This window comes from Pezoporus flaviventris, unplaced genomic scaffold (genome assembly GCF_033815535.1).
Source record: "Pezoporus flaviventris isolate CSIRO_AGI_PZ_B2104156 unplaced genomic scaffold, CSIRO_AGI_Pfla_v1 ptg000096l, whole genome shotgun sequence".
In the NCBI taxonomy this organism is placed as follows: Eukaryota; Metazoa; Chordata; class Aves; order Psittaciformes; family Psittacidae; genus Pezoporus; species Pezoporus flaviventris.
In genome coordinates this window covers 4,588,775-4,614,157 of record NW_026892644.1, presented here as the reverse complement: position 1 = coordinate 4,614,157, position 25,383 = coordinate 4,588,775, and the positions used below count along the sequence as shown (strand labels likewise).

Sequence of the window (25,383 nt, the reverse complement as noted above, 5' to 3'; positions counted from 1 at the left end):
CATGTTCTTGGAGACTTAATAGGTGTACTGTAAATTAACATCCTAGCTTACTCTGACATAGCTTCCCAGTGTAGGCAAACCCTTGATTTATAGCTAAGGAAATCCACAGACAGTTTGCATATGCTTTGCTGCAAATGCATATTCTAATTCAGTACACCAAAGTGTACACTGACAAGTACTGGGCTTGGTATGAATGAATGAAGTACATCTTTAGCATTATTGTTAAGAGTGCAACAGCTGCTGCTTGCTTATTAGATGGTGTGTGTGAATCTGTGACTGTAACATCTTAGTTTCTACTTAAATAGATAAAAAGTATCAAATACTACCCTAGACAGCTAAAAATGAAAGAGGCTCATTGGAACAGCATGAATATATTCTAGTTGAAGACGAGTAAGAAATCAAAAATGGTCCAGCATTGTTATCTGAGTTGAAAAGCATTGACAGACAGTGAAAAACAGCTGAGCTGCTTCTGTGTAATCTAAATTACCGTATTAGTACAATGTTTAACATAAAAACAGTCTGCTTTATGTTCAAACATCCAGTTCATATTTCAAAGGAGCGAGCTTTTCTTGTTAAATAACAGGTTTCATTCATGTTCTTTTCAGATTTGCAAAAACAATTAAATGCAAACACTGATTGCTACATATTTTTAGTCTTCAAAACTGAAATCTTTTCCTCCTATGAAATACTTGGCTTTATATTATTCCTGCGATAGAATTCACCGCAGTTAATCCAGCTAGTCTAACCTGTTTCTGAAATCAGTCTAATTATCAATGGATAGTCAATGTCACCTGTAGCAAGTTATCTCACCTATCTGAGATGAGACATGAATCTTACGAGTTGCATAGCTCTCTGCATTGGAGAGTGAGCCTGAATAAGTAACTTAGAATAGCAACTAACTTTCAGATGGCTAAGCCTAAGCAAGGTGAATCCCAGTATGTAAAAGTGCTATGATTTCTCACTTCAGAAGGATTAGTCTAGAGCATGCATGTTTTGTTTGATTTGTATTTGCTGTTTTTAAAGTACAATAATATGTCAAAGTTCTTTTTGTCTTCCATGCCTTCAGGCAAGCAACATGGTAAGTGATCACATTTACTGAGTTATGAGAAAACTTTTGAAGTGTTTATGATATGATAATCACACTTTAAATTGTAAGTATGTGTTTCTGAACTTAAAATTTCTGGATTCTAAATTGTGTTCTTTTTATAGATCTTGTTGATTTTTCTGCAAAAAATGGACTTGCTTCTAACCAAAACTCCACCAGATGAAATAAAGAACAGTGTTCTACCAATGGTTTATAGAGCTTTAGAAGCACCTTCGATTCAGATCCAGGTATAGTAATTGCAGCCTTTATTTTAAATATTTTTTTAATATTTTCTTTAAGCTGCTGTCTCTACTTTCTGTATGCATGTGTTTGTTTACTTGAAAAAAAGAAAAAAATAAAGCTGTGTAATATTTTCCTGAGTATTGAAAGAAAATTTGTTTTCTTAAAATCTAGTTCCCTTATTTTCCAGGGAATGACCACATGACTCTTGTTCTAACCCCCTTATCTTACTAGCTACAATAGCAAAAAGTAGGATGCGCATTTATACTACATTTCTGATGCAGCAGAAACTATGCAGTCATGCATGCTCTTACCAGTCAAGAGGTGGTTCATTCTGAGGTCCTACTGGTAAGAACATGTGTGCTGACAGTTACCTTGGAAGATTTGCTGTAAAATCATATTAATATACCTCCTGAAAAAAATTTATGTATCTGTATTTTAATGTTTATGCTTTCTAGCCCTTACAAGGTTCTTTTTTTTCTTTTTAAACTGGTTTGTTTTGTGGTGGTTTTTTTTTTGTAGGAGCTTTGTCTGAACATAATTCCCACATTTGCCAATTTAATAGATTACCCATCAATGAAAAATTCATTAATTCCAAGAATTAAAAATGCCTGTTTGCAAACTTCTTCTCTTGCTGTAAGTATCCTAATAATTTTATCTCTCAGTCCTCAGATAATGTTACCTTTAATTACTTTGACTTTTTAGTTGTTATGTCTTTCAAGAAAAGCCTGTTAGTGTGCTCTTATTTCTTTTTGAGATTTCTCTTTAATTTTTACAGATACAAAAGTACCACTTGCTTTTTTACTCTAACAATTTTTTTAAAGTGTTTAACAACTTACTGTGTTAACGGTACTGTAAAAATGTTGGTGTCTTCCGCCATAATATACGTTAACAGTGTTTTTCCTGCAGAAAAAACCAAAATGTTGTGAGCAGTGTGTAGCTATATGTGTTGTCCTTTCATGACGCAAAAAGGGTCCTTTTAACTTGTCTTGGATTTTCGGATATGAAGGTTGCAGTTTCGGTAGCTCTTGTTTTCTTCTGAGTTTTGTAAGGTTGGGTTTTCTTCTTAGGCAAAAATACAGTAATTGTTTAATTCTTGTCATACTTCACAGGTCCGGGTAAACTCACTAGTGTGCTTAGGTAAGATTTTGGAGTACTTGGACAAATGGTTTGTGCTTGATGATATTTTACCATTTCTACAACAAATCCCATCCAAGGAACCAGCAGTGCTAATGGGAATTTTAGGTAATTAATACTTTCAACTTTCTCCTCTTTTGTGCTTTGATGTTGAAAATCTGAGAGCTTTCTGAATTATCATTGGTAATGTTTGCATAGTGTATTGCTAAAATGACTATTAAAAACTTACAGACTGTGGTTCTTTAAGTATGCCTCCCCTCCCCCTTAAGTTACTTGTGTACTGCTGGCACTTCTGAACACTAGTACATGTATCTCTAGTCTTCAAGGCACAGTGCAGTTCTGAGTATTCATTACAGTTCTTGGGCTGTGACACTGTCATGAACTGTATGGTTCACACAGCCAGAGAGGCTGTTGAGTACATGATCCATCTTCTTTCAGATGCTGAGCATCTTGCTGGAGCTTTTAAGGTGTTACTGTTGCCTTCTCTTGCCACTCCTGCATGTCAGATGCTATAAATGGTTGTCTGCAAATCTACTGCTCTTTACTGCAGGTGTAGTTAGGCTCATTTTGTTGGACATTAAGCAAACATGGATGCCTTTGTATTGGAAAAGAGCATAGTCTGGGTGAGGTTTCACAAAAGAGCAAGCAGAGCAAGAACGGTTTGTTATATGGAAAAGAAGGCCTCACTCCCAGTGTGCTTTCCTAGTGTCACTCAGGTGCTTGTCTAACTAGGGATGTGTGATTTTTAACATCTTGAATGGGCTGAAGGAGACCAGATGACCAGAGCCACTGCCAAGACAGAACTAGGGCTGCGTGGCCAAGTCTGAAAAACAGTAACGATTTGTCTTGTTGACAACAAAGAAGTAGACAGAAGACCATTTGTAACAGTTGAACTGTACCAGCAACTCATTAAATGCTGTTATAATATGTGATGGCAGCATTATTTTGTTTGGCTCAAAAGCACAAGAAGGCATCTCTCTGTACTGATTTAAAGCTGCCTGTCTCCCTCAATACTTGCAGCTTTGACTTGTATTTGCTGCCTGAGAATGAAGGGACAGTGTGCCTTTTACTTTAGTTGTATTACTCCTGAATTCTACTTGGATGCAGTGGGTAAGTGAACCCTAGTTTAGAAATGATGGGCTGTAACCAATTTTGCATACTCAGGCTTTCCTTTTTTCTGGAATTATACCTTCCATCTTGTATGTGTTTTCTTCTTTGGCCAGCTGACAGTTTTGTTCTAACACTAACCATAGAAAGTGAAGAAAGCTGCTTCTTTTATCATTGTATGGTCAGTGTTTGCCACCAGATGTGGACTGTTTAAGCAGAGGAATGTTGTCAGAAATGCTATAGAACTTGTAGGCTTAACACTGGATCCCTCGTGCCTCTCAGTGTTCTTTTCTCAGTGATTTTAGAACAGATAAAGACGGTGCATCGTTTCTGATTGTGTGTAACACAGCCCCAAACTTCTAGGTAGGAGTCTTTGTAAAATGCAGTCAGAGAACAGTATTATAGTTAAAACCAGCCATTTCACTGTGCCAAGAGAGAACGTATCCTAAGTTAACACAGCTGATTTCTTAGTGGCAGCTTGTTGGTTTGTGGTTAACCCAGGTGATATTGATCTGTTCAAAGATGCATATTCTCAGATAATTGACCGTAACAATGCATTGACTTGTATCAGTTTTCATAGCTGGAAAGTATTACTTTGGATCTTCTCTTGTTCTGAACTTTAGCAAAGCCTCTTGCTATAACATATTTCTGTTATGGATGAGTACTTAGCTTTCTTTTATGATGCTCTTCAACTTGTTTGTCCCTGCTTGCACACAGAGCCAGTGTACATTCAGATATCATTACATACTCAAGTGTATTACTTGGAGTTTGCTCACTTTTTTTTTGGTGTTTTGATGTTGTTAGGTATTTACAAATGTACATTTACTCATAAGAAGTTGGGAATTACAAAGGAGCAGCTTGCAGGAAAAGTATTGCCCCATCTGATTCCTCTTAGTATTGAGAACAATCTTAATCTCAATCAGGTAGGAACATGATGGTTTGTATGCTTTTACTTAAGAATTGGCAGAGAATAAATTCAGACTGTTGTCAGAGAAAAATCCATAAATCTATACATAAATTATACATAACGGTATGTCCACCTGTTGTAAAAACAAACATACAAACAAAACCTTCCACTATTAATGTATTTGCCTATTTAAAGCTTGTTATTTTTCAGTGGATTTAACTGATCTGGTATAAAATTGCAAAATAAATACTGTCACCTTCCAAATATCCTGCAAAAACAGTTATCTGCTAATGTAAAGGCAATTCAAATTAAAAGCTAAAGTACAGTCTTAATGTTGCTTCCCTTTTATTTGTAAATGTTGCAGATAATGTGGAATTGCAATTATGTTGCTTTGAAATAATAGGAAATGGAATACCTAATAGAATGTTATTTTTTTTTTTTTAAATGAATCTGGTAATACTCATCTGTGTTTTTTGTCTGCATTGCCCCTTTTTTCCCTTAGTGTCATGTATTTTTCACTGTTCCAGTATACACTCTGCTTGTAGTTGGGTATCTAATGCAAGATAGTGAAGGTGGATTATAAATTATTTTGACATCTGCATTTTATCTAACATTGTGTATTGTAAGTTTTATGAGGTGTTGCCTTTTAAGTTATATGTGTCTGAATTTCATCACTGCAAAATCCAAACTTCTTGTATATTTCTTTTCCAGTTCAATTCTTTTATTTGTGTTATAAAAGATATGCTTAATAGATTGGAGACAGAGCATAAAACAAAACTTGAGCAACTTCATGTCATGCAAGAGCAACAGAAGTAAGTGTTAGTTTATGTTTGTTTTAGAGAAGAAACAAGTGAGCAGAGATAAATTTCAGTTAATTTTTTAGCAAATGTGAGAAAACATTAGCCAAAGCAATATAAAAATATAGGTAATTCTTAGTTCTTTAGTCTAGAACTACCTCAAATAAGCACAGTTGTCAGATTTATTAGACCTAGAATGATAATATTGTGATATTAGCAGTTTATGTTATGGATTAAAATCCTTCAATTTTATTCTGTTTAGTCACAGTTTATTATTTTAAGGCAATGATTTTTCATTCATTAAGTGAATTAAAAGTGTACTGAACTCCACTAATACAGTTTATGTCTTGGTTCTGTATGCTAAGTTGCTTTTCTGTAGCTGCTGAGAAAACTGTATTGGAGAAACATAAACATTGTAACCTACTAGAGGTGTATGATATTTGAAGATATTTAGAGCTATTTTATGAAGTCTGATACAAGGTGAGATTTCTGAAACAAATTAACTTGGGCTACCTGAAGTCTGTGTCACCCTGTTCAAAAGAAGGAAGTAAAACTATGTGAAATGATCAGTGGGAAACCTTTACAATTTAGATTATTTCCCAGTTTCCTGCAGGCAATCTATAAAAATGGCAGTGCTTTCATAATGTAATTTGTTCATATTGATTAAATGTGGAAGAATAGTCTGCATTGCTGAATTAGTGTTGTGGATGTGACTGAAAAATCATCTTTTCTTAATATGTATACTCTGCCCTGTGTAGATCCTTGGATATAGCTAACCAAATGAGTGTGTCTGAAGAGGCAAGACCGAATACTACAAGTAATCAGGTAAGCAACAATATGTTATAGCATTGCTTATATATAGCAATTCAAAATTGAAAATTACTTAGTCAATATTTATGTTTCCTTAAATTATAGCATTTCAAATAACTAAGTTTTGTTTCTTTGAACTTAAACAGATTGACAAGGTATTTAATACTAGTGGAACTGACCTTCTAACTAGTGGGTCTGATAGTAAAGAGAATGAGATGTCATCGAAACAGAAAAAGGTGCGTTTCACTTTGGTTTGGGATTCTGTTACATCCATCTGTCTAATACAAGGTTGATAGGGTTGCATAAAGAGAGTATGTGTAAATTTTTACTATATTAAAAGCTTTAAAAGAAAAATCGCTTTTGTGTAGCACAGCACTGTACATAGTCACATGTGAAGATCCACTGAATGGACAAGTGTTCAAATATTCAAAATATTCAAATCATATTCTTGAATTTCTCTGAAAGCATTTCCTTGAAAATAGCTTTGTAAAAAGTAAGCAGCAATTAGGATGATAAATTTTTGATCATTTTCTTTCTCCTTTTTGTGCTATTAATTATGGGAATGGCTCCCCAGAATCTATACATTTTATTGTTTCTATCTCTAGTTGTATGAACTCTTTAACTAACTTTAGACTATGGGGGAATTATTTTATGATTCTATCTTTCATCATTAACAAAAATAGAGTCCAAATCCTGAAATGCCTCTTAAACAATCTTAAAATAAAATTCTCTTTCCAACTCCATGGTAGGTTGCAGTTCTATGTAAGTGCCAGCTGATAACCATATAAACCCCCAAAAATGTGAAGAATACTTTCTTCATATGCCCAACATTAAGAAGACAAAGCTAAAATGGTTTTGTTGTGATACCTTTTTATTTGATATCTGTCCAATTCTGCCAATTTCTCATTATGCTACTTTTGGTAGTGTATTCATTTCCTCTAAGTAATTTTTAGCTGGATGGTAAATATTATACTAGATTTTGCGCTTAGCATTTTTCTCTTTTGTATAAATAATATGTATTGTTCTACCACATATAGAGATGACAGTGCTATTTACGAAATAAACATCTATGTAAGACTAATCATTCTGTGCAACTTAGTATCAGTACTTTCCCTTTTAAAGGCATCACTTACACTGGAAGAGAAGCAAAAACTAGCTAAAGAACAAGAACAGGTGCAAAAGCTGAAAAACCAGCAGCCTCTTAAGCCCCAAACAACTGCAATAACACCTCCAGTGAAGCAGGTGAGAAAGAACAAACCACTGCACTGTTTCTCTTGTAGTTGTGATGCTTTCTCCTTTCAAGTGTATTTATTTTCTCCTATGAGTCACCTTTTTCGCTGGTAGTACAATGGCACAGCTGAGGAAAAACTAAAATAAATTTTCATCTGTCTTCCATTTTCATCATTAGCAATATTTCATACTTTTTAAATCGCAGGACTTTCCAAAGATTACATTATTATTGGAAGGCCATTGTTCTAGATAAGGAAAAAGCACATATTAAAAAAGGTTTTGCTCTGAAGAGTTTATTAACTAAATACATAAAGAGCTTGGGGATATGTAAGCAAATTGTTACAGTAGTACTTTGTGTATAGTCTTAGTTGACAAATCTGTGTAACAATAAATAGAAAAGGAGAAGTACAATCTAATTGCTCTTGTGTATAATTACATTTTGTGTGCTGTTCCATGCAGTAAATTTTAATTTCCAGAAAATGAATGCTTCTTCTGCAGGAGCAATAATAAAGACTGTTGCAAGACTGTTTGCACAGGAAAATCATTTAACTGCATTTTATGTATTTTGCAGACAAAAGACTTGACAGATACCTTGATAGATAATATGTCATCTTTGACTAGCCATTCAATCAACAAAGCTAAAGTTACATCTTCAAACAGCTTCTCTTCTGTCCCTTCTATGGGTGTTGGAATGGGATTTTCATCACCTGTTGACAACACAAAGAGAAATGTAGCAAACGGACTAAATACTAATATGGGTTTTCAGACTGCTGGATTCAGTATGGGACCTGGTCTCACCACTCAGAATTTCTTCAGTCCAAGCGCAACAGGAACAACCACAATGAACATTGTACCAACTGCCAATATGCCAAATTACAGTCCTATGAATGCTGCATCTGCAATCTCTCCACTGACACAACAAAACAAGCCCCCAGATATGTCTGCTTTAGATAATCTTTTTGGTCCTCAAAAACCCAAAGTTAGCATGAAGCAGTTGGCTCAACAGAAGTCAAGCCAGTGGGTTAATCAGTTTGTACCCCCACAAGGCTCCCCAGATGCGAGCCGTTCAGTCTTGGGACCTCAGATGAACATGATAGGACAGCCTGGCTTTGGTATACAGGGTAACCCTTTCTTTGCTCCTCAGAACTTTGCACAAGCAGCGAACACAATGACAAACAGCAGCTCAGCTAGCAATGACTTAAAAGATCTTTTTGGGTAACATGTATTGTTTTCTTCTTTCAAAGACTGATGAAATTGGATCATGGGTAAGCTGATTAACATCTTTTTTTTTTAATTAGTAAAAGCATGACTTGGGGAAACTTTCAACCCAGCAAAGGAAAGACTTTTGCACTGGAAAGAAGACTGATTTTGCATTCACTTGGTACTGACATGCTAAAGAATTCCTGTTTCTTTATTGAACATCAGATCACTGAAGGTAGAGTGCATATATTCAGTCGAAAAAGAAGTTCAGTATTTCAAAATTATTCAGAAGTGTACTGCATCAACTCCTATGAAATTACCAACAAAATTTGTCTCTTAAGTTCAACAGAAATGTTTAAGAGGGGTAATAATGCTGATGAATGGAGCCCTGCAGCCCAGTCCTTTCAGTGTCTGCTAAATTCTTATTGATGACTTGTGTTGCCTGAATGTGTCACAAACTGTCATTTTGCCCTGTAACAGTTTGCACAAAGTAAATTCTTACACTGTCTCAAAATTTTGATAGCCACGTTACATAGAAGGCTCTTTTAACCTGTAACTGTGAGAGGCTAAGAAGAGAAAGTATTTTAATTTCTTCCCTTACAAGATTGTTAGAATTAACATGGTAGTAAACTACAGCAAGATTCAGGAGGTATAAGAAGTTGCTTTAAAATTTTGGGCAAGTTTGGGACAGAGTAAGAACACTGCTTCAACAGTCATGCTGGTTTACAACCTCTTTTATAATGCCAGATTTGTGTTACCAGCCCCACAGCTTAAGCAACATACCACTTAAGCAGGATTTTAAAATACATGTGGTGACTTAATCACATTTATTATATATCCCACTATTTTGATTAATTTGATACTGCTTCTGACTGGTGTGAAAAGAAAGAGTATAAGTAGTTACGTCCTAAAAAGAATGCTCTCTGTAAAATTCACATGTTGACTACCCAGACTGTGTAACTAAACATTTCTGTGTAACTAAACACAAGAGTGTTGAGTTATACAGAAATACCTTGGAATTATTACTTCATAGGTTTTGGCTCCATTAGGAAGATGGAGAAGGAGAGCCCTTTACAAGTTGCACATGGTTGTGTGAAAAAGAAGACTGCCATAAATTGCCTTGACTAGAATAAACTTTCATTTTAATTTAATTTTAACTCAAGTTCTTAGGAAGGATAGATTGATATGAAGCAATTTCTCAAATACAGATTTGTAAGCTCTAGAATATATGGTAAATATGCAGGTATTTCAGATCCTTCTTATTGTATTACTCCAAATTCAATAAAGCTCTCCAGAAATCCATAAAGTAGTTTCTTCTACTTCCCAGAAGGTGTATGTTCAGCTTGCCCATGATAGAATCTCTACTCTGTCAGATACTACTGTTGGGTTTTAACTTTTTCTTTCCTACAAATTTCAGGAGCTTTCTTACATGGTATTTTGAAGACTATAGCTGGCTATTTTGAGAAGGAAAGAACTAGTTACCTTTTTTATGGAAAGCCTACATGCTTTATTTTTCAAAGCCTTTCACTGAAGAGATTGGTCTTTCATTTGCTGCTTAAGAAACCAAAGGGCCTTATGCTGTAAATGTGACTTCTGTTTTGTTATGTTTCCACAGTTCTAAGCGGTAATAGCATTAAGCATATTTCTTAAAGAATTGTTTGTGTTATAGCTGCTGCCTTAGTCCTATTATTTTAAAATACCTGGGACCAGTGAAATTGTGTTTAGAAAACAATACCTAACACATTGTGATACTTATGTGCTGTTAATATTCATGGTAAGCATTGTAGATTATGTTATCTGTAAATTCAAGTACAATACTAGAACTGTTATACTATTTAAGTTCATGTACGGTTACTAGTACTCTATACCGTCAGTCACACTTTCATCTTTTATGTCAACTTTTGAAAGCTGCGGTTGCTAGAGTAACTTAAGGCAAACCTTTGAAGAATTACTTGAATCTGTATTCCTCTAAATTATTTGTAAAATAAGTTTATATTAAAAATAGCATCTCTTAGGACTCTACAATGTATTAAATTAACACATCCATAGTAAAGGCAGTCTTAAATGTCAGTGTTCTGATCTGGGGTTTCAGTCACTGATCCCCTTGGACTGGGTTTTTTTCAGAACTGGATTTTAATTTAACCTAATGGAGGGAAAATTAACTGAAAAATTTTGTTTTGATTTTATATACTAAGCCTCCTAAACTGTGGGGTTTGAAGTATGTGTTTTTGGCATGGGCTATCTGAGAATATAAACTGGTTTGTAAGAACGAAGTAAAAAAAGTCTTGCAACTTTAAATTAAGAGAAAGTCTTCTATGCAGTGGTAGTGTGATGGAATAAGATCTTTATCTAGCTCAAGTAACATGATTTTTTTTTCTATTTATATTTGAAAACATGATTTTGATTTTTTGTTTGCTGCAATTTTCAGAATGACCAGAGTAGAAAAACTGAAAAGGGTGCTTAGGAAAGTTTTATCAAAATATTTCCAGTTACTTGAAATCAAAAAAGAGAGAATTACTTCAGTTAAAATGAGAGGGTCAAATCCTGCTTCCTTGTAGGTACAACCCACTTAGTGTGTTCAGGAAACTGGGCGTGTGTGAAGTTCTCTGGTTATTTCTACTAAACTTAATGGAAAGGGGACTCGCAGGAGGTAAGTTACCAAGACCATGCGCCACCTGGCTCCTGCTGCAGTAGTTTTTCTTTAGGAAGCCTTGTCCAGTTATCTCTCCACTTAGAAGACGTCATTCTGAGGCCCTGCAAGAGGCTGGAAGACTGGTGGCTAGAGCGAATACCATTTTTGGAGAAAAGCGGTTGTACTTCACATCCAATTTGTTGTTTGGGAAAGAGGAAGATGAAGGGACAATGTTACAAAATGTGGCCATTCCAGGGGCCTTCTGTTTCTGAACTTGGGTGGAAAGCAGTGTTACATCTGGCTTGGCCTGAAACAGGGTCTTGCTTAGCCCTAATGCAAAATAAAATGGAGAACACAGGTTTGAAACTGGTATCTGATTCAGAAATTGCAAATTCTGTCACTGAAAAAGTAACCTAATGCAAGTTCTTTTTATTGCTTTGAGCAGTACTACAGCACAAAAAATTATCTCTTTATATTCAAGTATTCAACATAACTTAAAGGAAGAAATATGGAAGCCTGGCAGGTTATATCATAATCTTACAGTCAACACTGTGTGCACCCACTATACTTCATTGCAATGTGGAAATGAGGGCAGGGTCTGCGCTGAACTGCCCAGCCCAACTGGTTTATTTTACATTCATTTGTAAAGGAGAGGTAAAGGGCAGGGAGTAAATTCTGTTCTTAAGTTGATTTATCTATATTATGTTTACTAGAAAGGGAGAAAGGAAGTGGAAATAGCTGCCTATCTTAAATATAAACATCAGTTGTGCTTTAGCTGCTCTGGTGCATGCTAAATGAATGTGACTGCTCCAAGACAGCATTTTCTACATTAGAACTGTTGCTTCCTTTTGGTTCTAAGTATGAAAATCTCTGAAGCATCCTTTGAAAACTTGGTCTTAGAAAACAAACTAATCCTTCTAGATGGAAGGATTAAGAGGCTGATGTTTAGGCTGATGGGGAGGAATCTTGAAATAACTGAGTTAAAGATTATCTTAGAATCCTCTAGGTCTGCCTCACTCAAAAGGAGAGAAACTGACAGTGAAATGGCAAAAGTGGTGTTTCAAGGATGGAGGAGGGAACAGATTTTCTGTTTCTTTTCATCACGCAAGCGTTGGGGATAAGGCACAGAACAGCCTGTGGAACCTGCAACACAGAACAGTAGTATCAGAGGAGTCTTTTGAAACATAAAGGAGTCCACCAATTATCTGGGAGATGGGGAAAGAAAACATGGGTAGAAAGTTCTAGTTTGTTTTAATGAAGATACTATGTCTTCCTCTCTCAATGGTGATGTGATTTAGAAATGTTGTGGGGAAGTTGTGGCCTTACCAGATCTGCGCAAATGTTGAGTGCCCCAAGTAAAAAGCTGATTTTTTTTTTTTTTGATGTATAGGTGCACAACATTTCAAGCCTTATTATTTAGAACTTTCCTTTTCTGTTAAGTTTTGTCTTTTTAACAACATCTGTTTCACATTTATGTGGAAATTCAACAAATACCCCAATGGCCTTTTAAAGTAAGAAAAATGTTTTAACTTTTGTATTGTAACCCCTGTTGTAATGTTATCTGTGGCTGTAGATAGATAAGTATGTGTGTATATATATTACAGAATTTAGATTTTTCAGTTCAATTGCACCAAAAGAGAAAAGATTAAATGAGAAGTTAGATTTTAATCAGATTCCACAAGGCTTCCATACAGGCTAAGAATGATAAGATTGATATATGATACTTTTGTTGTCTGTTAAAAATTTACACGCTTAGTCTACTTATATCTACATGGCTTCAGCAGAAAAGGCAAATTTTAAAATTTAAGTTTATGAACACTGTATCTCTCATTCCTGATGAAGTTTTTGACTTTGAGTGACCTTTGTTTATTGACTAGGAGTTTTTTATTGGGGGTGGGTGGGATATCACTGATTTGTGCCATTCCCAATGGAAGAAATATGGGGAGAGAGAAAAACAGAAAAAAAACCCCTGTTGTATATGTGATGCTTTTTTTGTTCTTTGTTAAGAGATATGCTGCATTTTATATCCACATTGTGAACTTTTACTCTGAAATAGCTGTGAGGAAACCTGTCTGGAGGATTTCAGATGGGTTAGCTGATTTTTTTTAAGTGAGGTCCTGCCTTGTACTTTACTTTCTATTAGGTTTTGTCTGCTTTACAAGGAAATTACACAAGGCAGTAAAACCTTGGACTTACCCATCGAATCCTCTTGCCTTCCAGGCCTCACACTTCTGTCAACAGATCAAATGAGCCCCTGAAGTTACATTGTCTTTAAGTTCTCTGCAACAATTCTATTTGCTGTACAGATTTCTGAGATGAAGTTGTAAATCAGAATGTGTTATAGTGAACTCAGGCCTTGTGCAAAATATTTAATACTTGTTTATTTGTCTAATCGTACAGTCTCCGTACTAGTGGTAGTTTTATGTTTTGATTGTAAAACAAAATTCTCATGAGATTTGTAAAGTGATGTTACTATAGTGTCAGCTGTGATTCATAAATAGAACTGTCATAGCATGGCATTAGTGTATATCTGGTTTATTGGACAGCTCCTCGAAACCAAATTTATTCTTGTATCAACTTTTAGAATAGCTACTTTAAAATATGTAAAAGGTATAGTGATAGTTTCGAGAAATTCATATCACTTTGTACGCTGAGGTTGCCTATGGAAATAAATGAACTTTTCATATTTTCATGTCGGAGGGGTTTTTTATTCAAAATTTCTATTAACTAATAATGACTTATGTAGAAAACTTTATCACTCTATTTTGTTTGAAATACATTTTATCTCACATAAGTTTGATTTGATTTCTTAGAGTGGATGCTCGCCAGACATCTCTAAAATGTGATTGCATACTGCCTTCATGCAAAGAATAAAAGTCCTGGGGAAAAATCATGCACTAGACATCTCTAAAATTAGCATTTACTGAAAGCATACTAAGCCCATGTCAGAATCTGGGGTTCCGATGCCATACAGTGATCTCACTTTGCATTTTCATTGCTATTTGCCAACCAGGCCTTTCTCTAAACCTGGTCTTCAAGATGCCCTGCTTTGTCAGGCTTAGAGTTTGCCAACGCTCTGAAGGAAGCTAGTTCTCAGCTTTTTGTCTGGTGTAAATTGATTGAGACAGCTATGATCTGCTTAGAAGCGTCATTGGCTGGAGGTGTTATGGGAGGAGAGAGTAGAAGATGGATTAGGTTGAAATAGCATCAGATGGCTCCAATTCCCTCTTCATTTTAATTTGCTAAGGATGACAGCATCCACATTCTTCCCACAAGCTGTATCCATCAAAGGAGTACAGCCTTGTTATATGCCAGCTTTCAGTCAATAGTAGCAGAAGGTAAGAGAGTGAACTTTCAGTAAGGTGGACACATACTCGATGACGCCCTGCCAAGAAAATGCCTGCCTTAGGTTGTTTAGTGGATCAGTCTTGATCTGACTGTCCTTTTCTGTGGTAATGTTCTCTTTGTCCCTTCCATTTTGTAACATTGGTAGGATCCATAACTGTTACCTCTTTCTTAAGCTGGAAGTCTCAAGTACTGAAATCCAGATATTCTGGGTTGGTTTGTTGTGGCTTAAAATTGACAATTTCATAAACTCTTTCATAACCTAAGACTTCAAACAGGAAAAGCTGGAAATCTTCTCAATTGATTGCTGTTTGCCTGGAATATTTTGATAGACACTTGTCTCTGCTCCATCACTTAAATATCTCTAGTCCCTCCTTTAGGTATGTCATACCCTAGAACGTTAGGTTAATCCTTTTTATATCAGTGTTTGTAGAGCTGTGTTACCCTATTGAGTTTGCAGTTGTGAGGAATGCAGCTCAGGAGGTGCAGGAAATGAGCTGTTTGTGAGGAGTTGCGCAAACAGAAATGGTTAATTTGATGTTCTCTTCCTGTTGCCAGACATAAATGCACTTTTGTCCTGCACTCATGTCACCAGCTGGAGACTATTGCAGTTGCTCAGTAGATGGAAAACTGTCTCCGTGGATGACAAGGTGGATTTCAATTTGTTGTGCCAAACTTATAAACCAGAAATTCAGAAATAAACTCCTACCCATGCACAAACCCAAGAGCATGTATGTGTAAAATCACAGAAGGGTAACAAAAATCAAAGGGCTCTTGACAATTTTGTTTCTAGTGATACTTGTTAAGAGGATGCTGAATTGAAGACTGTACTTTGTGACTTTTGCTCTTCAGCTGGAGACTATTACTTTGCTATCAAGGCAACAGAAAAGAACATAACCTGAAGCTTTACATCTCTGTTTGGTGCTGCAGCTCTGGCAAGCTGCCAGACTGGCGGATGGAGGTGGCTGATGAGTAGGCATGTGTTTGCTCTCTGTCCTACAGACAGCGTGAGACTCAAGGGAAAAAGTTAAAAGCAGCTCCAGATAAGTGATCCAGAGGATTACCAAATCCAGATCCCAGAGTAATAATTCAGAGCAGAGAGGCAGATTTCAGGGGAAGAAGAAAGGAGAGTGGAAACTGCCACCTGCCAAAATGAAAATAGCCAGCACCAGGCCCATAGGCATGGACCCATTTTCTTTGAGGTAGTCCCCATATGCTCTGCCCAAATTCCTAAGTTTCCTGTGCAGAGGGTGCTGGCTGCAGCAGCCTCATGAGGGAGCTTAACTGGTCCTGATAACTACTGCTGCTGACGGGCAGCTGCTTGAGCTCAAATTTAATTTAGACATAACACTAACTGGAATGTTTCATTTCTGTGTATTTATTTTTGTTAGAAATGACTGCTTTGTTAGATTGAATGACTGTGATTAGAAAGCTGAGTAAGTTGCTCATTTCCCCCCCCAGTTTGCTGTAGCACACATTTTTCAGGTGAAAGTAGATAAAATGTTCATTATATAAAACTGCGTAAAGATTAGATTCATAAAAAAGGAACTTTGTTAAACCTGTGTGTTTTAAAACAAATTTATTTGAACAAAAGTATTGGTAGTTACAAGTACTGTCCTGACCTGTGCACTGCTGTTCACCATGTCTTTCAAGGTGGCGAAGCTGATGAATTGCATCTTTCTTCAGTTGTTTTGTATGCACTGTAAGGGAGGAGAACGTTTTGCTGCTTTGGTGTTACTCAGTTTCTTAACTTTGAAAACCCAGTGATTTTAAGTGGAAAAGGGACTGATATCCTCACTACTTCTTCAAAAACCCTGCAGCTGGTGCTAGGTGCTTAGCCAGTGATTTCAGCTGCCTTAGAATGATGAATATCTTTTGAAGTCTGGCAAAAATAGGTGGGTCTTGCAATTTTTAATTTATAGGTTGTAAGAAATGACATTCTGTTTAGTCATTGATACAGGTTGACAGGAATTAAAATACTAATTTTAAACAGAGTTAATTTGTTCAATGAGATTTAAAAAGTTGCATATTTAGATTTTTAGCTGTTTTTAGGACGAATGTGACTGCTCAGTCATCCTTCTTCCTCATTCCCTCTCAGCCCTTTGCAGCTTTGAACCTATTGCCCACTTTCAATGCTTGTTTGATGAGAGTGTAAGGAATTCACGTAAGTTTTACAGAAGCGATTGGCTCATTAGTGGGACTACTTTGCACTACAGCTGAGGGAAGGGCTGTAAAGTGAGATAGCTCCTATTAGACACTAGAAAATCCATGTAAAGGAGAGGCCCAGGAAGGCAGGGTTTGCAAATTGTGATCTAGGATTTACAAATTATGATCTTCACAGAGTAGCTGGTTTGGACATTTACTTACATATCCCACAGGTTTGGTTTTCAACAGTATTTAAAAGGACAGAATTTTTTTATTGACTTCTATCATGATGTTTTCTTTAAAGAGCTGGGATTAATCTGGGATTAAAGAAACACAATAAACTACATGCTATATTTTGGTGAATCAATCCAGTAAAACACTGTACTCACAAGTTGGGTATCACCACAGATGGTTTTGAATAGCATGTACTGCCTGGCATGGATTACCTGTTAGACATGGAGAGAAGACAACACTAAAACCCCTTTAAAATGTACTTTCCCAGTAAAGGTGAAAGGGAAACCACAGATTTGAAGAGATGGAATGGTCTTTGGAGTAAAGAAAAAAGAAAGTATTTCTGAAAACATCGAAGCAGATCCTTGCTGACAGTGACAGGATGTAAAAAGATCTTAACTTTCAAAACGACCTGTAAGATTCTGTAGAACTGCCATAAGGTGTCACTATAACCCAAACAACTCTCGAATAAATTGCAAACATCGCAGAAATGGTCTTGTCCAGCTACAGGCTTTCCTTGTACTGCCCTGTGAAAGTGAAAAAGAGCTTATTTTTTTTTTTTAAAGAACAGTGTATTCCTGTATGCACAGAAATCATCATTAAATACATCTGCAGCAGTTGCTGTAATGATATAGAACTCTGTCCTTTTCTTTGTTGGGAAACAGATATAAGGAGGAAATTCTTTCCTGTGAGGGTGGTGAGGCACTGGAATGGGTTGCCCAGGGAGGTTGTGAATGCTCCATCCCTGGCAGTGTTCAAGACCAGGTTGGACGAGGCCTTGGGTGATATGATTTAGCGTAAGGTGTCCCTGCCCGTGGCAGGGGGGTGGAACCTGATGATCTTAAGGTCCTTTCCAACCCTAACTATTCTATGATTCTATGATTCTATGTACTTCACATAGTAACTTTCCACATAGAAATGCTGTAAAAGCCCTCCTACTTATTGTGTGAGATGTAAGAAATTACCACTTAGTTAGCACTTTCCCGTAAGTAAAACTATAAATAAGAATTCCTATTTCCATTATTGTGTAATTTGTTGTTAGCATCCGAGGAGCCTTTACTTTTATTTCTTGGCCAACTGTGATCAGACTTCTTTCCCCAACAGCTATCTGATCAGGAAGCAGAAACTAGAATCTAAAGATGATTTTTTTTAACCATTTGAAACTAATGCTGGCGTTGCTACAGGGAAACAGAGCAACTGAAAATTTAATTTGGGCTGACTCAGCACAAAGCATTTTGACATAGGAAGAAAGGAGTCAGTTCTCATATATAGTAAACTAGAAATCAGAATCCTGAAGTCTTTGAATCTATTTTACAGAGAAAAAAGTGCAGACATTGTAAAGCCATAGATTTCAAAACCTGCAGAACAATTTTGATAATTTAATCCAAACCCTCATGTAACCCTCATGGGGTCCCAGGTCGCCCCCTTTTATCTTTGACATCAGATGCTGTAGGTCTTCAAGGCTAAATTCCTGTAGTACCCATTGTTATGTAATGTGACAATGACTTTTGCAGATGTTGATAGAAATAGGGTCTCCAGTACACTAGGCACGATACAAATACAAAGGAAGAAACAGTTTCACCCAGAAGTTTCATGTGTAATGACAAAATATGCTTGTCATCTGAGTGAAACTTTGCAGGTACAAAGTCACAGAAGAAATTCATTTGGAAGGCAAGATGTAAACTCACTTTGGAACCCTGATCTCACCCTCTGAACCCTGAACTTAAACGGTAATGCTGACAATCCTCTGTTTCCAGAGAGCATGTAGATGACACAGGCTCCTGCAATCAGGTCTGTGATTTGAAGCATTTTACCACGCAGTATTAACTCTGTTAACACTCAGTTAACACTCAGTTACTTGATGAATGAAATGACCTTCATTCACACTTCTTTTTACATGGCCACTTCTGTGACATGTGTGTTCTTTTTGTTACGTCTGGAAACTTCTTTTCTTGTTTCTTTGATTTACTGTATTTACAGTTGTGATTTCTGTTGGAAATACAGTGCATGAAAGTGACTCTTAGGTGAAAGCCACAGTTGTCATTTTTCTTCAGAAATAATTGGTTTCAGGAGAAAGCTAAGGCTGCTTTCCTCCATTGAAAAAGCTGACTGTGGGCAAGTATCACATGAGCAATTTTGTTCCCTGAGTGCTGTGTCCCCGTCTCAGAAGTGCAGTGTTACAATTCTTGTCTCCTACTCAAGGTTTTGTGTTTGCTTTATTTAATACTCTGCCTCCTAAGTTGACTATTTTGGCTTTGAGTGACTTCAATGCTCCCTGAAACTTTGGAAATGAAGATGATGATAACTTTGCTGTGTGTCCCCTTAATGTCTGAGCTGATTTCAACCCTTTTTACTAGGATCCTAAGTGGCTACATTTAATTAAAAACTGGCAGCAGGACAGCACACACTTTACAAGATACGAGCAAGATACCAGGCCAGATTTGAAGGAGGAAAGGGGTAAAACCAGGCTCACTAGAGATAAGCCTGTGGACAACATACCAAAGTTTGACGAATGGTGTGCTATCAATGCCCTTCAGTCTGCTGTCTCAGTGGAGGTAGGGGATGGAGATCCATGTGGCAGAAAAGATGGAAGGGTCACTGATCTGTCAAAAACCACAGAAGCACCTGAGAATGATCACATAGGAATTAAGGTTTCTCCCTTCAAAAAGGTATCAAGATCAATAGCTGAACTGAAGTGCATCTACACCAACGCACACAGCCTGGCCAACAAATAGGAGGAGCTGGAAGCCATTGTACAGCGGGGAAACTGTGACACAGTTGCCATCACAGAAAACCTGGTGGGATGAGTCGCACAACTGAAATGCTGCAATAGATGGCTATAAACTCTTCAGAAGGGATAGGCAAGGAAGCAGAGGTGGTAGGATAGCCCTGTATGTTAGGGAGTGTTTTGATTGTCTAGAGGTTAATGATAGTGATGATAAGGTTGAGTGTGTATGGGTAAAAATAGGGGGGGAGGGAAGGCCAACAAGGCAGATATTGTGGTGTCAGTCTGTTATAGACAGGATGAAGAGGCAGACAAAATATTTTATAAGCATTTGGGAGCAGTCTCAAAATCACTAGCCCTTGTTCCTGTGGGAGACTTGAACTTACCAGGTGTCTGCTGGAAGTACAGCACAGCAGAGAGAAAACAGTCTGAGAGGGTCCTGGAGTGAGTGAAGGTAGCTTTCTGACACAGATAGTGAGGGAGCTAATTAGGGAAGATGGCCACTGGACCTGGTGTATGTGAACAGAGAAGCACTTGTGAGTGATGTGGTTGGAGGCTGTATTGGGCACACTGATCATGAAAAGATAGAGGGCTTGATTCTTGGATAAATAAGGAAGGGTTTCAGCACAGCTGCCACCTCGGACTTCCAGAGGGCAGACTCTGACCTGTTTAAGAAGCTGGTTGGCAGAGTCCCCTGGGAGGGGGTCCTGAAAGGCAAAGTTGTCCAGGAAAGCTGGATTTTCTTCAGAAAGGAAATCATAAAGGTACATGAGCCAACTGCGTCCATGTGTTGATAGAGGAGCCAGCACAGAAGAAAACTAGCCTGGCTGAGCAGAGAGTTTTGGCTGGAACTCAGGGAATAGGAAGGAGTATGACCCTTGGAAGAAGGGGTAGGCAACTCAGAAGGACTGGAAGGATGTGATGAGGTTATGCAGAGAGCAAATTAGAAGGAGCAAAACCCAACTAGAATTTAATGTGGCTATTGCCATGAAAGACAATTAAAATGTTTCTATAAATACATTAGCAACAAAAGTGGGATGCAGGGAGAAACTATTAATGAAGGATGAGGCATTTGAAACTTCCAAAGAGATTTTATTTTGAAACATGAAAATGTATCACACAGTATGCTAGAGATTGGAAGGGACCTCAAAAGATCATCTAGTCCAATCCCACTGCCGGAGCAGGAACACCTAGATAAGGTTACACAGGAATGTGTCCAGGCGAGTTTTGAATGTCTCCAGGGAAGGAGACTCCACAACCTCCCTGGGCAGCCTGTTCTAATAAACTTAGTTCTAATAAACCTTAAGGAGACAGGGCACCCAGAATTTTCTAGTCCTTGAACTATTGGTAAGAACAAAAAGCAAAGTCATGTGGGAAGCCCAGACCCACGGATAAGCAACTCGCTTTACCAAAGGAAAGTTCCTCCAAAGGACTAACAAGAGCAAACTGTCATCCAACATGCAGCTCTCAAGCACAGCAATGTGATCACATGGCCTTGAACTGAAAAGAAAATGATTAAAAATTAACAAGGTCATTCTAGTCTGACCACGACTGCCCAGGCTGTGACAATGCTTTGCACTTGTGTGTGTTTCCACTGGAGGACCCCAGCAGCTCTTGGTTATTGTTAAGGCTGATCACACAGCATGAGACGAAGCATCTTTATATAAGTTCAGCAGAGACACTAAAAGGTTAAATTGACTTTCCCAGGATATTGGTGTCAGGGTGTGAATGACTCTGATGGTTAAATATCTATAAAGTGTTCAAAACTGTATTTTATGAACACTGGGAGAACTGGCTGCTTGCAAGGCTGTATGAGGAATCACAGTTAACAGAAGCACGCTCTCTGAATGACACCTGCACATGAAATATGTACGGTATCCAGTCTGCACTGAAACCAGGAGCAAAAGTCTTCCTTTGAATGTGGTGAAGACTTTACCCCAACCATTATGTTGATGAAACAACAGTAGGAGCAGCATAAAGATGATTTTTCAGGCTTCTGAACAAAAGAAATACCTGTAACAAATTAGGTAGTCTCTAGGTGTGCATTTACTTGCTCCCGTAGAAACTATTCTTTCAGGTGAGGGTTATGTTTATTGCCAGCTGTGACATTTTCATGTTTAGTTTTCTTAAGGGGATGCTGCAATCCCAAACCTAGCCCCGTGTCTGCAAGACACAATTATTGTTAGAATGGTATATCTCCCACAGGTGCATTTGACCAGTTTCCAAGTTTTCTTACAACTCTTGTCTTCTTGAGCACCTGAGGTAATGAGTATATACAAGTCCACAGCAGTGGCTGTCTGCATGCTGGTTTTATGTCTATATTAGCTTTAAAATACAGGTTTAATACAGCCTTACTAGGGATCTTTGGGGACACGAGTCTGTAGTTTCAGCGGTAGCGACAAGTTGAGCTAGGAGTAGTTTTAATTTTGCAAAGTATTTCTTTGCAAGTGCAAGCCTAAATCATGTTGTGTCTGGGACTTAGATTCCAGTAGCAAGCAGCAGACTTACAATGGGATGATATAATGCAATGTGTTTTAAGGTCTGAGACACCAGAAGGAGAATTACAATGGGATAATTTAATTTCTGCAAAAAAGAATTAAGGTGTAGGGTTAATACAGGAAAGCAAAAAGTAGGAACAATGACAGTTGGGTCCGTATGGGCTATCCTGTTAGGTCTTGTTAAGGAAGAGGTTTCCTCAGCTGATACTTCTAAATGCATACTGGGATTAGTCACATAGGGATTGCCACGGCTTTGCCGAGGACATCCTTGCTGGGAATTGTGGATGGTGCCCCAGGGCATGCAAAGATGCTGTGACACACTCTGCAGCAGTGTTTTGGATTCTGGGCATTTTACTACTCTATGAACCTGGGGAGGAGGAAGCAGAGGAGCAGAGCTGCTGGTGTTGAGTAGTGTCCCTGCAGAGAAGTAAGAGTGAGTGGCACCCCTTCTCTAAGCCTTAGGGAAAGGGTCAGTGAATTTCAGAAGGGGCCACCCCTGCAGCACTGCAGAACTGCAGGCACTGGAAGAATGGCAAAGTACAAAGAGGAGGGAGAGGTGAAACCTGCTGTGAGAAATGTGGGGAGGTGGGCAATGCGGTTAATGTGAGCCACTGCGCCTGTGAAGGAAAGTGCCAGCTAGGGGTATCTCTCAGGGAGCTGCTGGAGCCATTCCCAAATGGAAAAAGGACAGACTTCAGTCTTCCAGCTAAATGCATTTTGAGAATGTGTGGATAACTAAAAGTTGAATGTAGCTCCTTTCTTGTGTATGCTTTGTACTCTCTTTAACTGGAGCAGGGCCAGAAGTCAGGAAAGGCAAATTAAAAGACACTGTTCTACAGCTGCTGGGAGATACGTTTTTTTTAACACCACTTTCCAACCTGAGACCCATCTGCCAAGGTGAATTCCTTGCACTGGAATTTGCACCATTTCCATTTTGGAGCTGGGTTCTTTTATAGTTGCAGATGTTCAGCTGCATTCTGCGTTCAGGATCACAGGATCACTAGGGTTGGAAGGGACCTCTGAAGATCATCCAGTCCAATCCCCTGCCAAGGCAGGGTCACCTAGAGCAGGTTACACAGGAACATGTCCAGACAAGTTTTGAATGTCTCCAGAGAGGGAGACTCCACAATGCCCCTGAGCAGCCTGTTCGTTCAGGAAACTATCCCAAATACTACCAAATACATGTTTGTTCAAATGGAAAACAATTCTATTATACACTTCTACATGTACATGTACATGAAGACTCTTGGTTGATAGTCAAGGATCACCTGCTACAAGCTCAGGAGTGTTGCATCCCAACTAGAAGGAAGTGCAGCAGGAGGGCCAGGAGACCTCCTTGGATGGATAAGGAGCTGCTGAGGAAAATTCAAATGAAAAAAGAGGCTTATAAAAGGTGGAAGCAAGGACAGGTGGCCTGGGAAGAATACAGGGATGTTGTCCGGGAAGCTAGGGACCAGGTTAGGAAAGCTAAGGCCCAGTTAGAATTAAACTTGGCTAGGGATATAAAGGATAACAGGAAGGGATTCTATAGGTACATAACAAATAAAAAACAGATGAGGGAGAACGTAGGCCCCCTTAGGAAGCTCTCCGGAGAACTGGCTACACAGGATTTGGAGAAGGCTGAGGCTCTGAATGACTTCTTTGCCTCGGTCTTCACTGGCAAAGGCTCTGACTACACCACCCAAGTCTGGGAAGGCAGACGCAGGGACTGTGAGAATGAAGACCTTGTGCCCACTGTAGGAGAGGATCTGGTTCGAGACCATCTTAAAAATCTGAACGTGCACAAGTCCATGGGTCCTGATGAGATCCATCCACGGGTCCTGAAGGAGCTGGCAAAGGAAGTTGCTAAGCAACTGCCCATCATATTTGAGAAATCATGGCAGTCAGGTGAAGTTCCCGATGACTGGAAAAAGGGAAATATAACCCCCATTTTCAAGAAGGGGAAAATGGATGACCCGGGGAATTACAGAGCAGTCAGTCTCACCTCTGTGCCTGGCAAAATCTTGGAGCAGGTTCTCCTGGAAGGCATGCTAAGGCACATGAAAATCAACAGGGTGCTTGGTGACAGCCAGCATGGCTTCACTAAGGGGAAATCCTGCCTGACCAATTTGGTGGCCTTCTATGATGGGGCTACAGAACTGATGGACAGGGGTAGAGCAGCTGATGTCATCTACCTGGACTTGTGTAAAGCGTTCGACAGTGTCCCACACGACATCCTTGTCTCTAAATTGGAGAGACATCAATTTGATGGATGGACCACTCGGGGGATAAAGAACTGGCTGGATGGCTGCACACAAAGAGTTGTGGTCAATGGCTCAGTGTCCGGCTGGAGACCAGTAACAAGTGGTGTCCCTCAGGGACCCGTGTTGGGACCAGTCTTGTTTAACATCTTCATGGCTGACATGGACAGTAGGATTGAGTGCACCCTCAGCAAGTTTGCCGAAGACACCAAGCTGTGTGGTTCGGTTGATACCCTGGAGGGAAGGAATGCCATCCAGAGGGACCTTGACACACTTGTGAGGTGAGCTGATGCCAACCTCATGAAGTTTAACCAGGACAAGTGCAAGGTCCTACACCTGGGTCGGAACAATCCCAGGCACAGCTACAGGTTGGGCAGAGAAGAGATTCAGAGCAGCCCTGCGGAGAAGGACTTGGGGGTGTTGGTTGATGAGAAAATGAACATGAGCAGGCAGTGTACACTTGCAGCCCAGAAAGCCAACCGTATCCTGGGCTACATCAAAAGGAGCGTGACCAGCAGGTCAAAGGAGGTGATCCTGCCCCTCTACTCTGCTCTTGTGAGACCTCACCTGGAGTCTTGTGTGCAGTTCTGGTGTCCTCAACATAAAAAGGACATGGAACTGTTGGAGCAAGTCCAGAGGAGGGCCACGAGGATGATCAGGGGACTGGAGCACCTCCTGTATGAAGATAGGCTGAGAAAGTTGGGGCTGTTCAGCGTGGAGAAGAGAAGGCTGCGTGGAGACCTCATAGCAGCCTTCCAGTGTCTGAAGGGGGCCTATAGGGATGCTGGGGTGGGAGTCTTCATTAGAGACTGTAGTGATAGGGCAAGGGGTAACGGGTTAAAACTTAAACAGGGGAAGTTTAGATTGGATATAAGGAGGAAATTCTTTCCTGTGAGGGTGGTGAGGCACTGGAATGGGTTGCCCAGGGAGGTTGTGAATGCTCCATCCCTGGCAGTGTTCAAGACCAGTTTGGAAGAGGCCTTGGGTGATATGATTTAGCGTAAGGTGTCCCTGCCTATGGCAGGGGGGTTGGAACTAGATGATCTTAAGGTCCT

At 38.8% G+C, this 25,383-nt stretch overlaps 1 protein-coding gene across 3 annotated transcripts in view; it reads left to right on the top strand.

Moving 5' to 3' along the window:
- SCYL2 (SCY1 like pseudokinase 2) overlaps window positions 1-8,693 on the top strand; it is a 34,179-nt gene extending 25,486 nt beyond the window's left edge. For 2 of the 3 annotated variants that reach the window (XM_061476394.1, XM_061476396.1), the window contains exons 10-19: window positions 1,067-1,078; window positions 1,210-1,332; window positions 1,847-1,960; window positions 2,437-2,569; window positions 4,373-4,491; window positions 5,187-5,287; window positions 6,031-6,097; window positions 6,229-6,318; window positions 7,205-7,324; window positions 7,884-8,693. In XM_061476394.1, the coding sequence (XP_061332378.1) occupies window positions 1,067-1,078; window positions 1,210-1,332; window positions 1,847-1,960; window positions 2,437-2,569; window positions 4,373-4,491; window positions 5,187-5,287; window positions 6,031-6,097; window positions 6,229-6,318; window positions 7,205-7,324; window positions 7,884-8,531 (1,527 nt within the window). In that variant the 3' untranslated portion in view covers window positions 8,532-8,693. The remainder of the gene's footprint in view (window positions 1-1,066; window positions 1,079-1,209; window positions 1,333-1,846; window positions 1,961-2,436; window positions 2,570-4,372; window positions 4,492-5,186; window positions 5,288-6,030; window positions 6,098-6,228; window positions 6,319-7,204; window positions 7,325-7,883) is intronic. The other variant, XM_061476397.1, reaches the window with a different exon arrangement.
- Window positions 8,694-25,383: the final 16,690 nt, after the last annotated feature.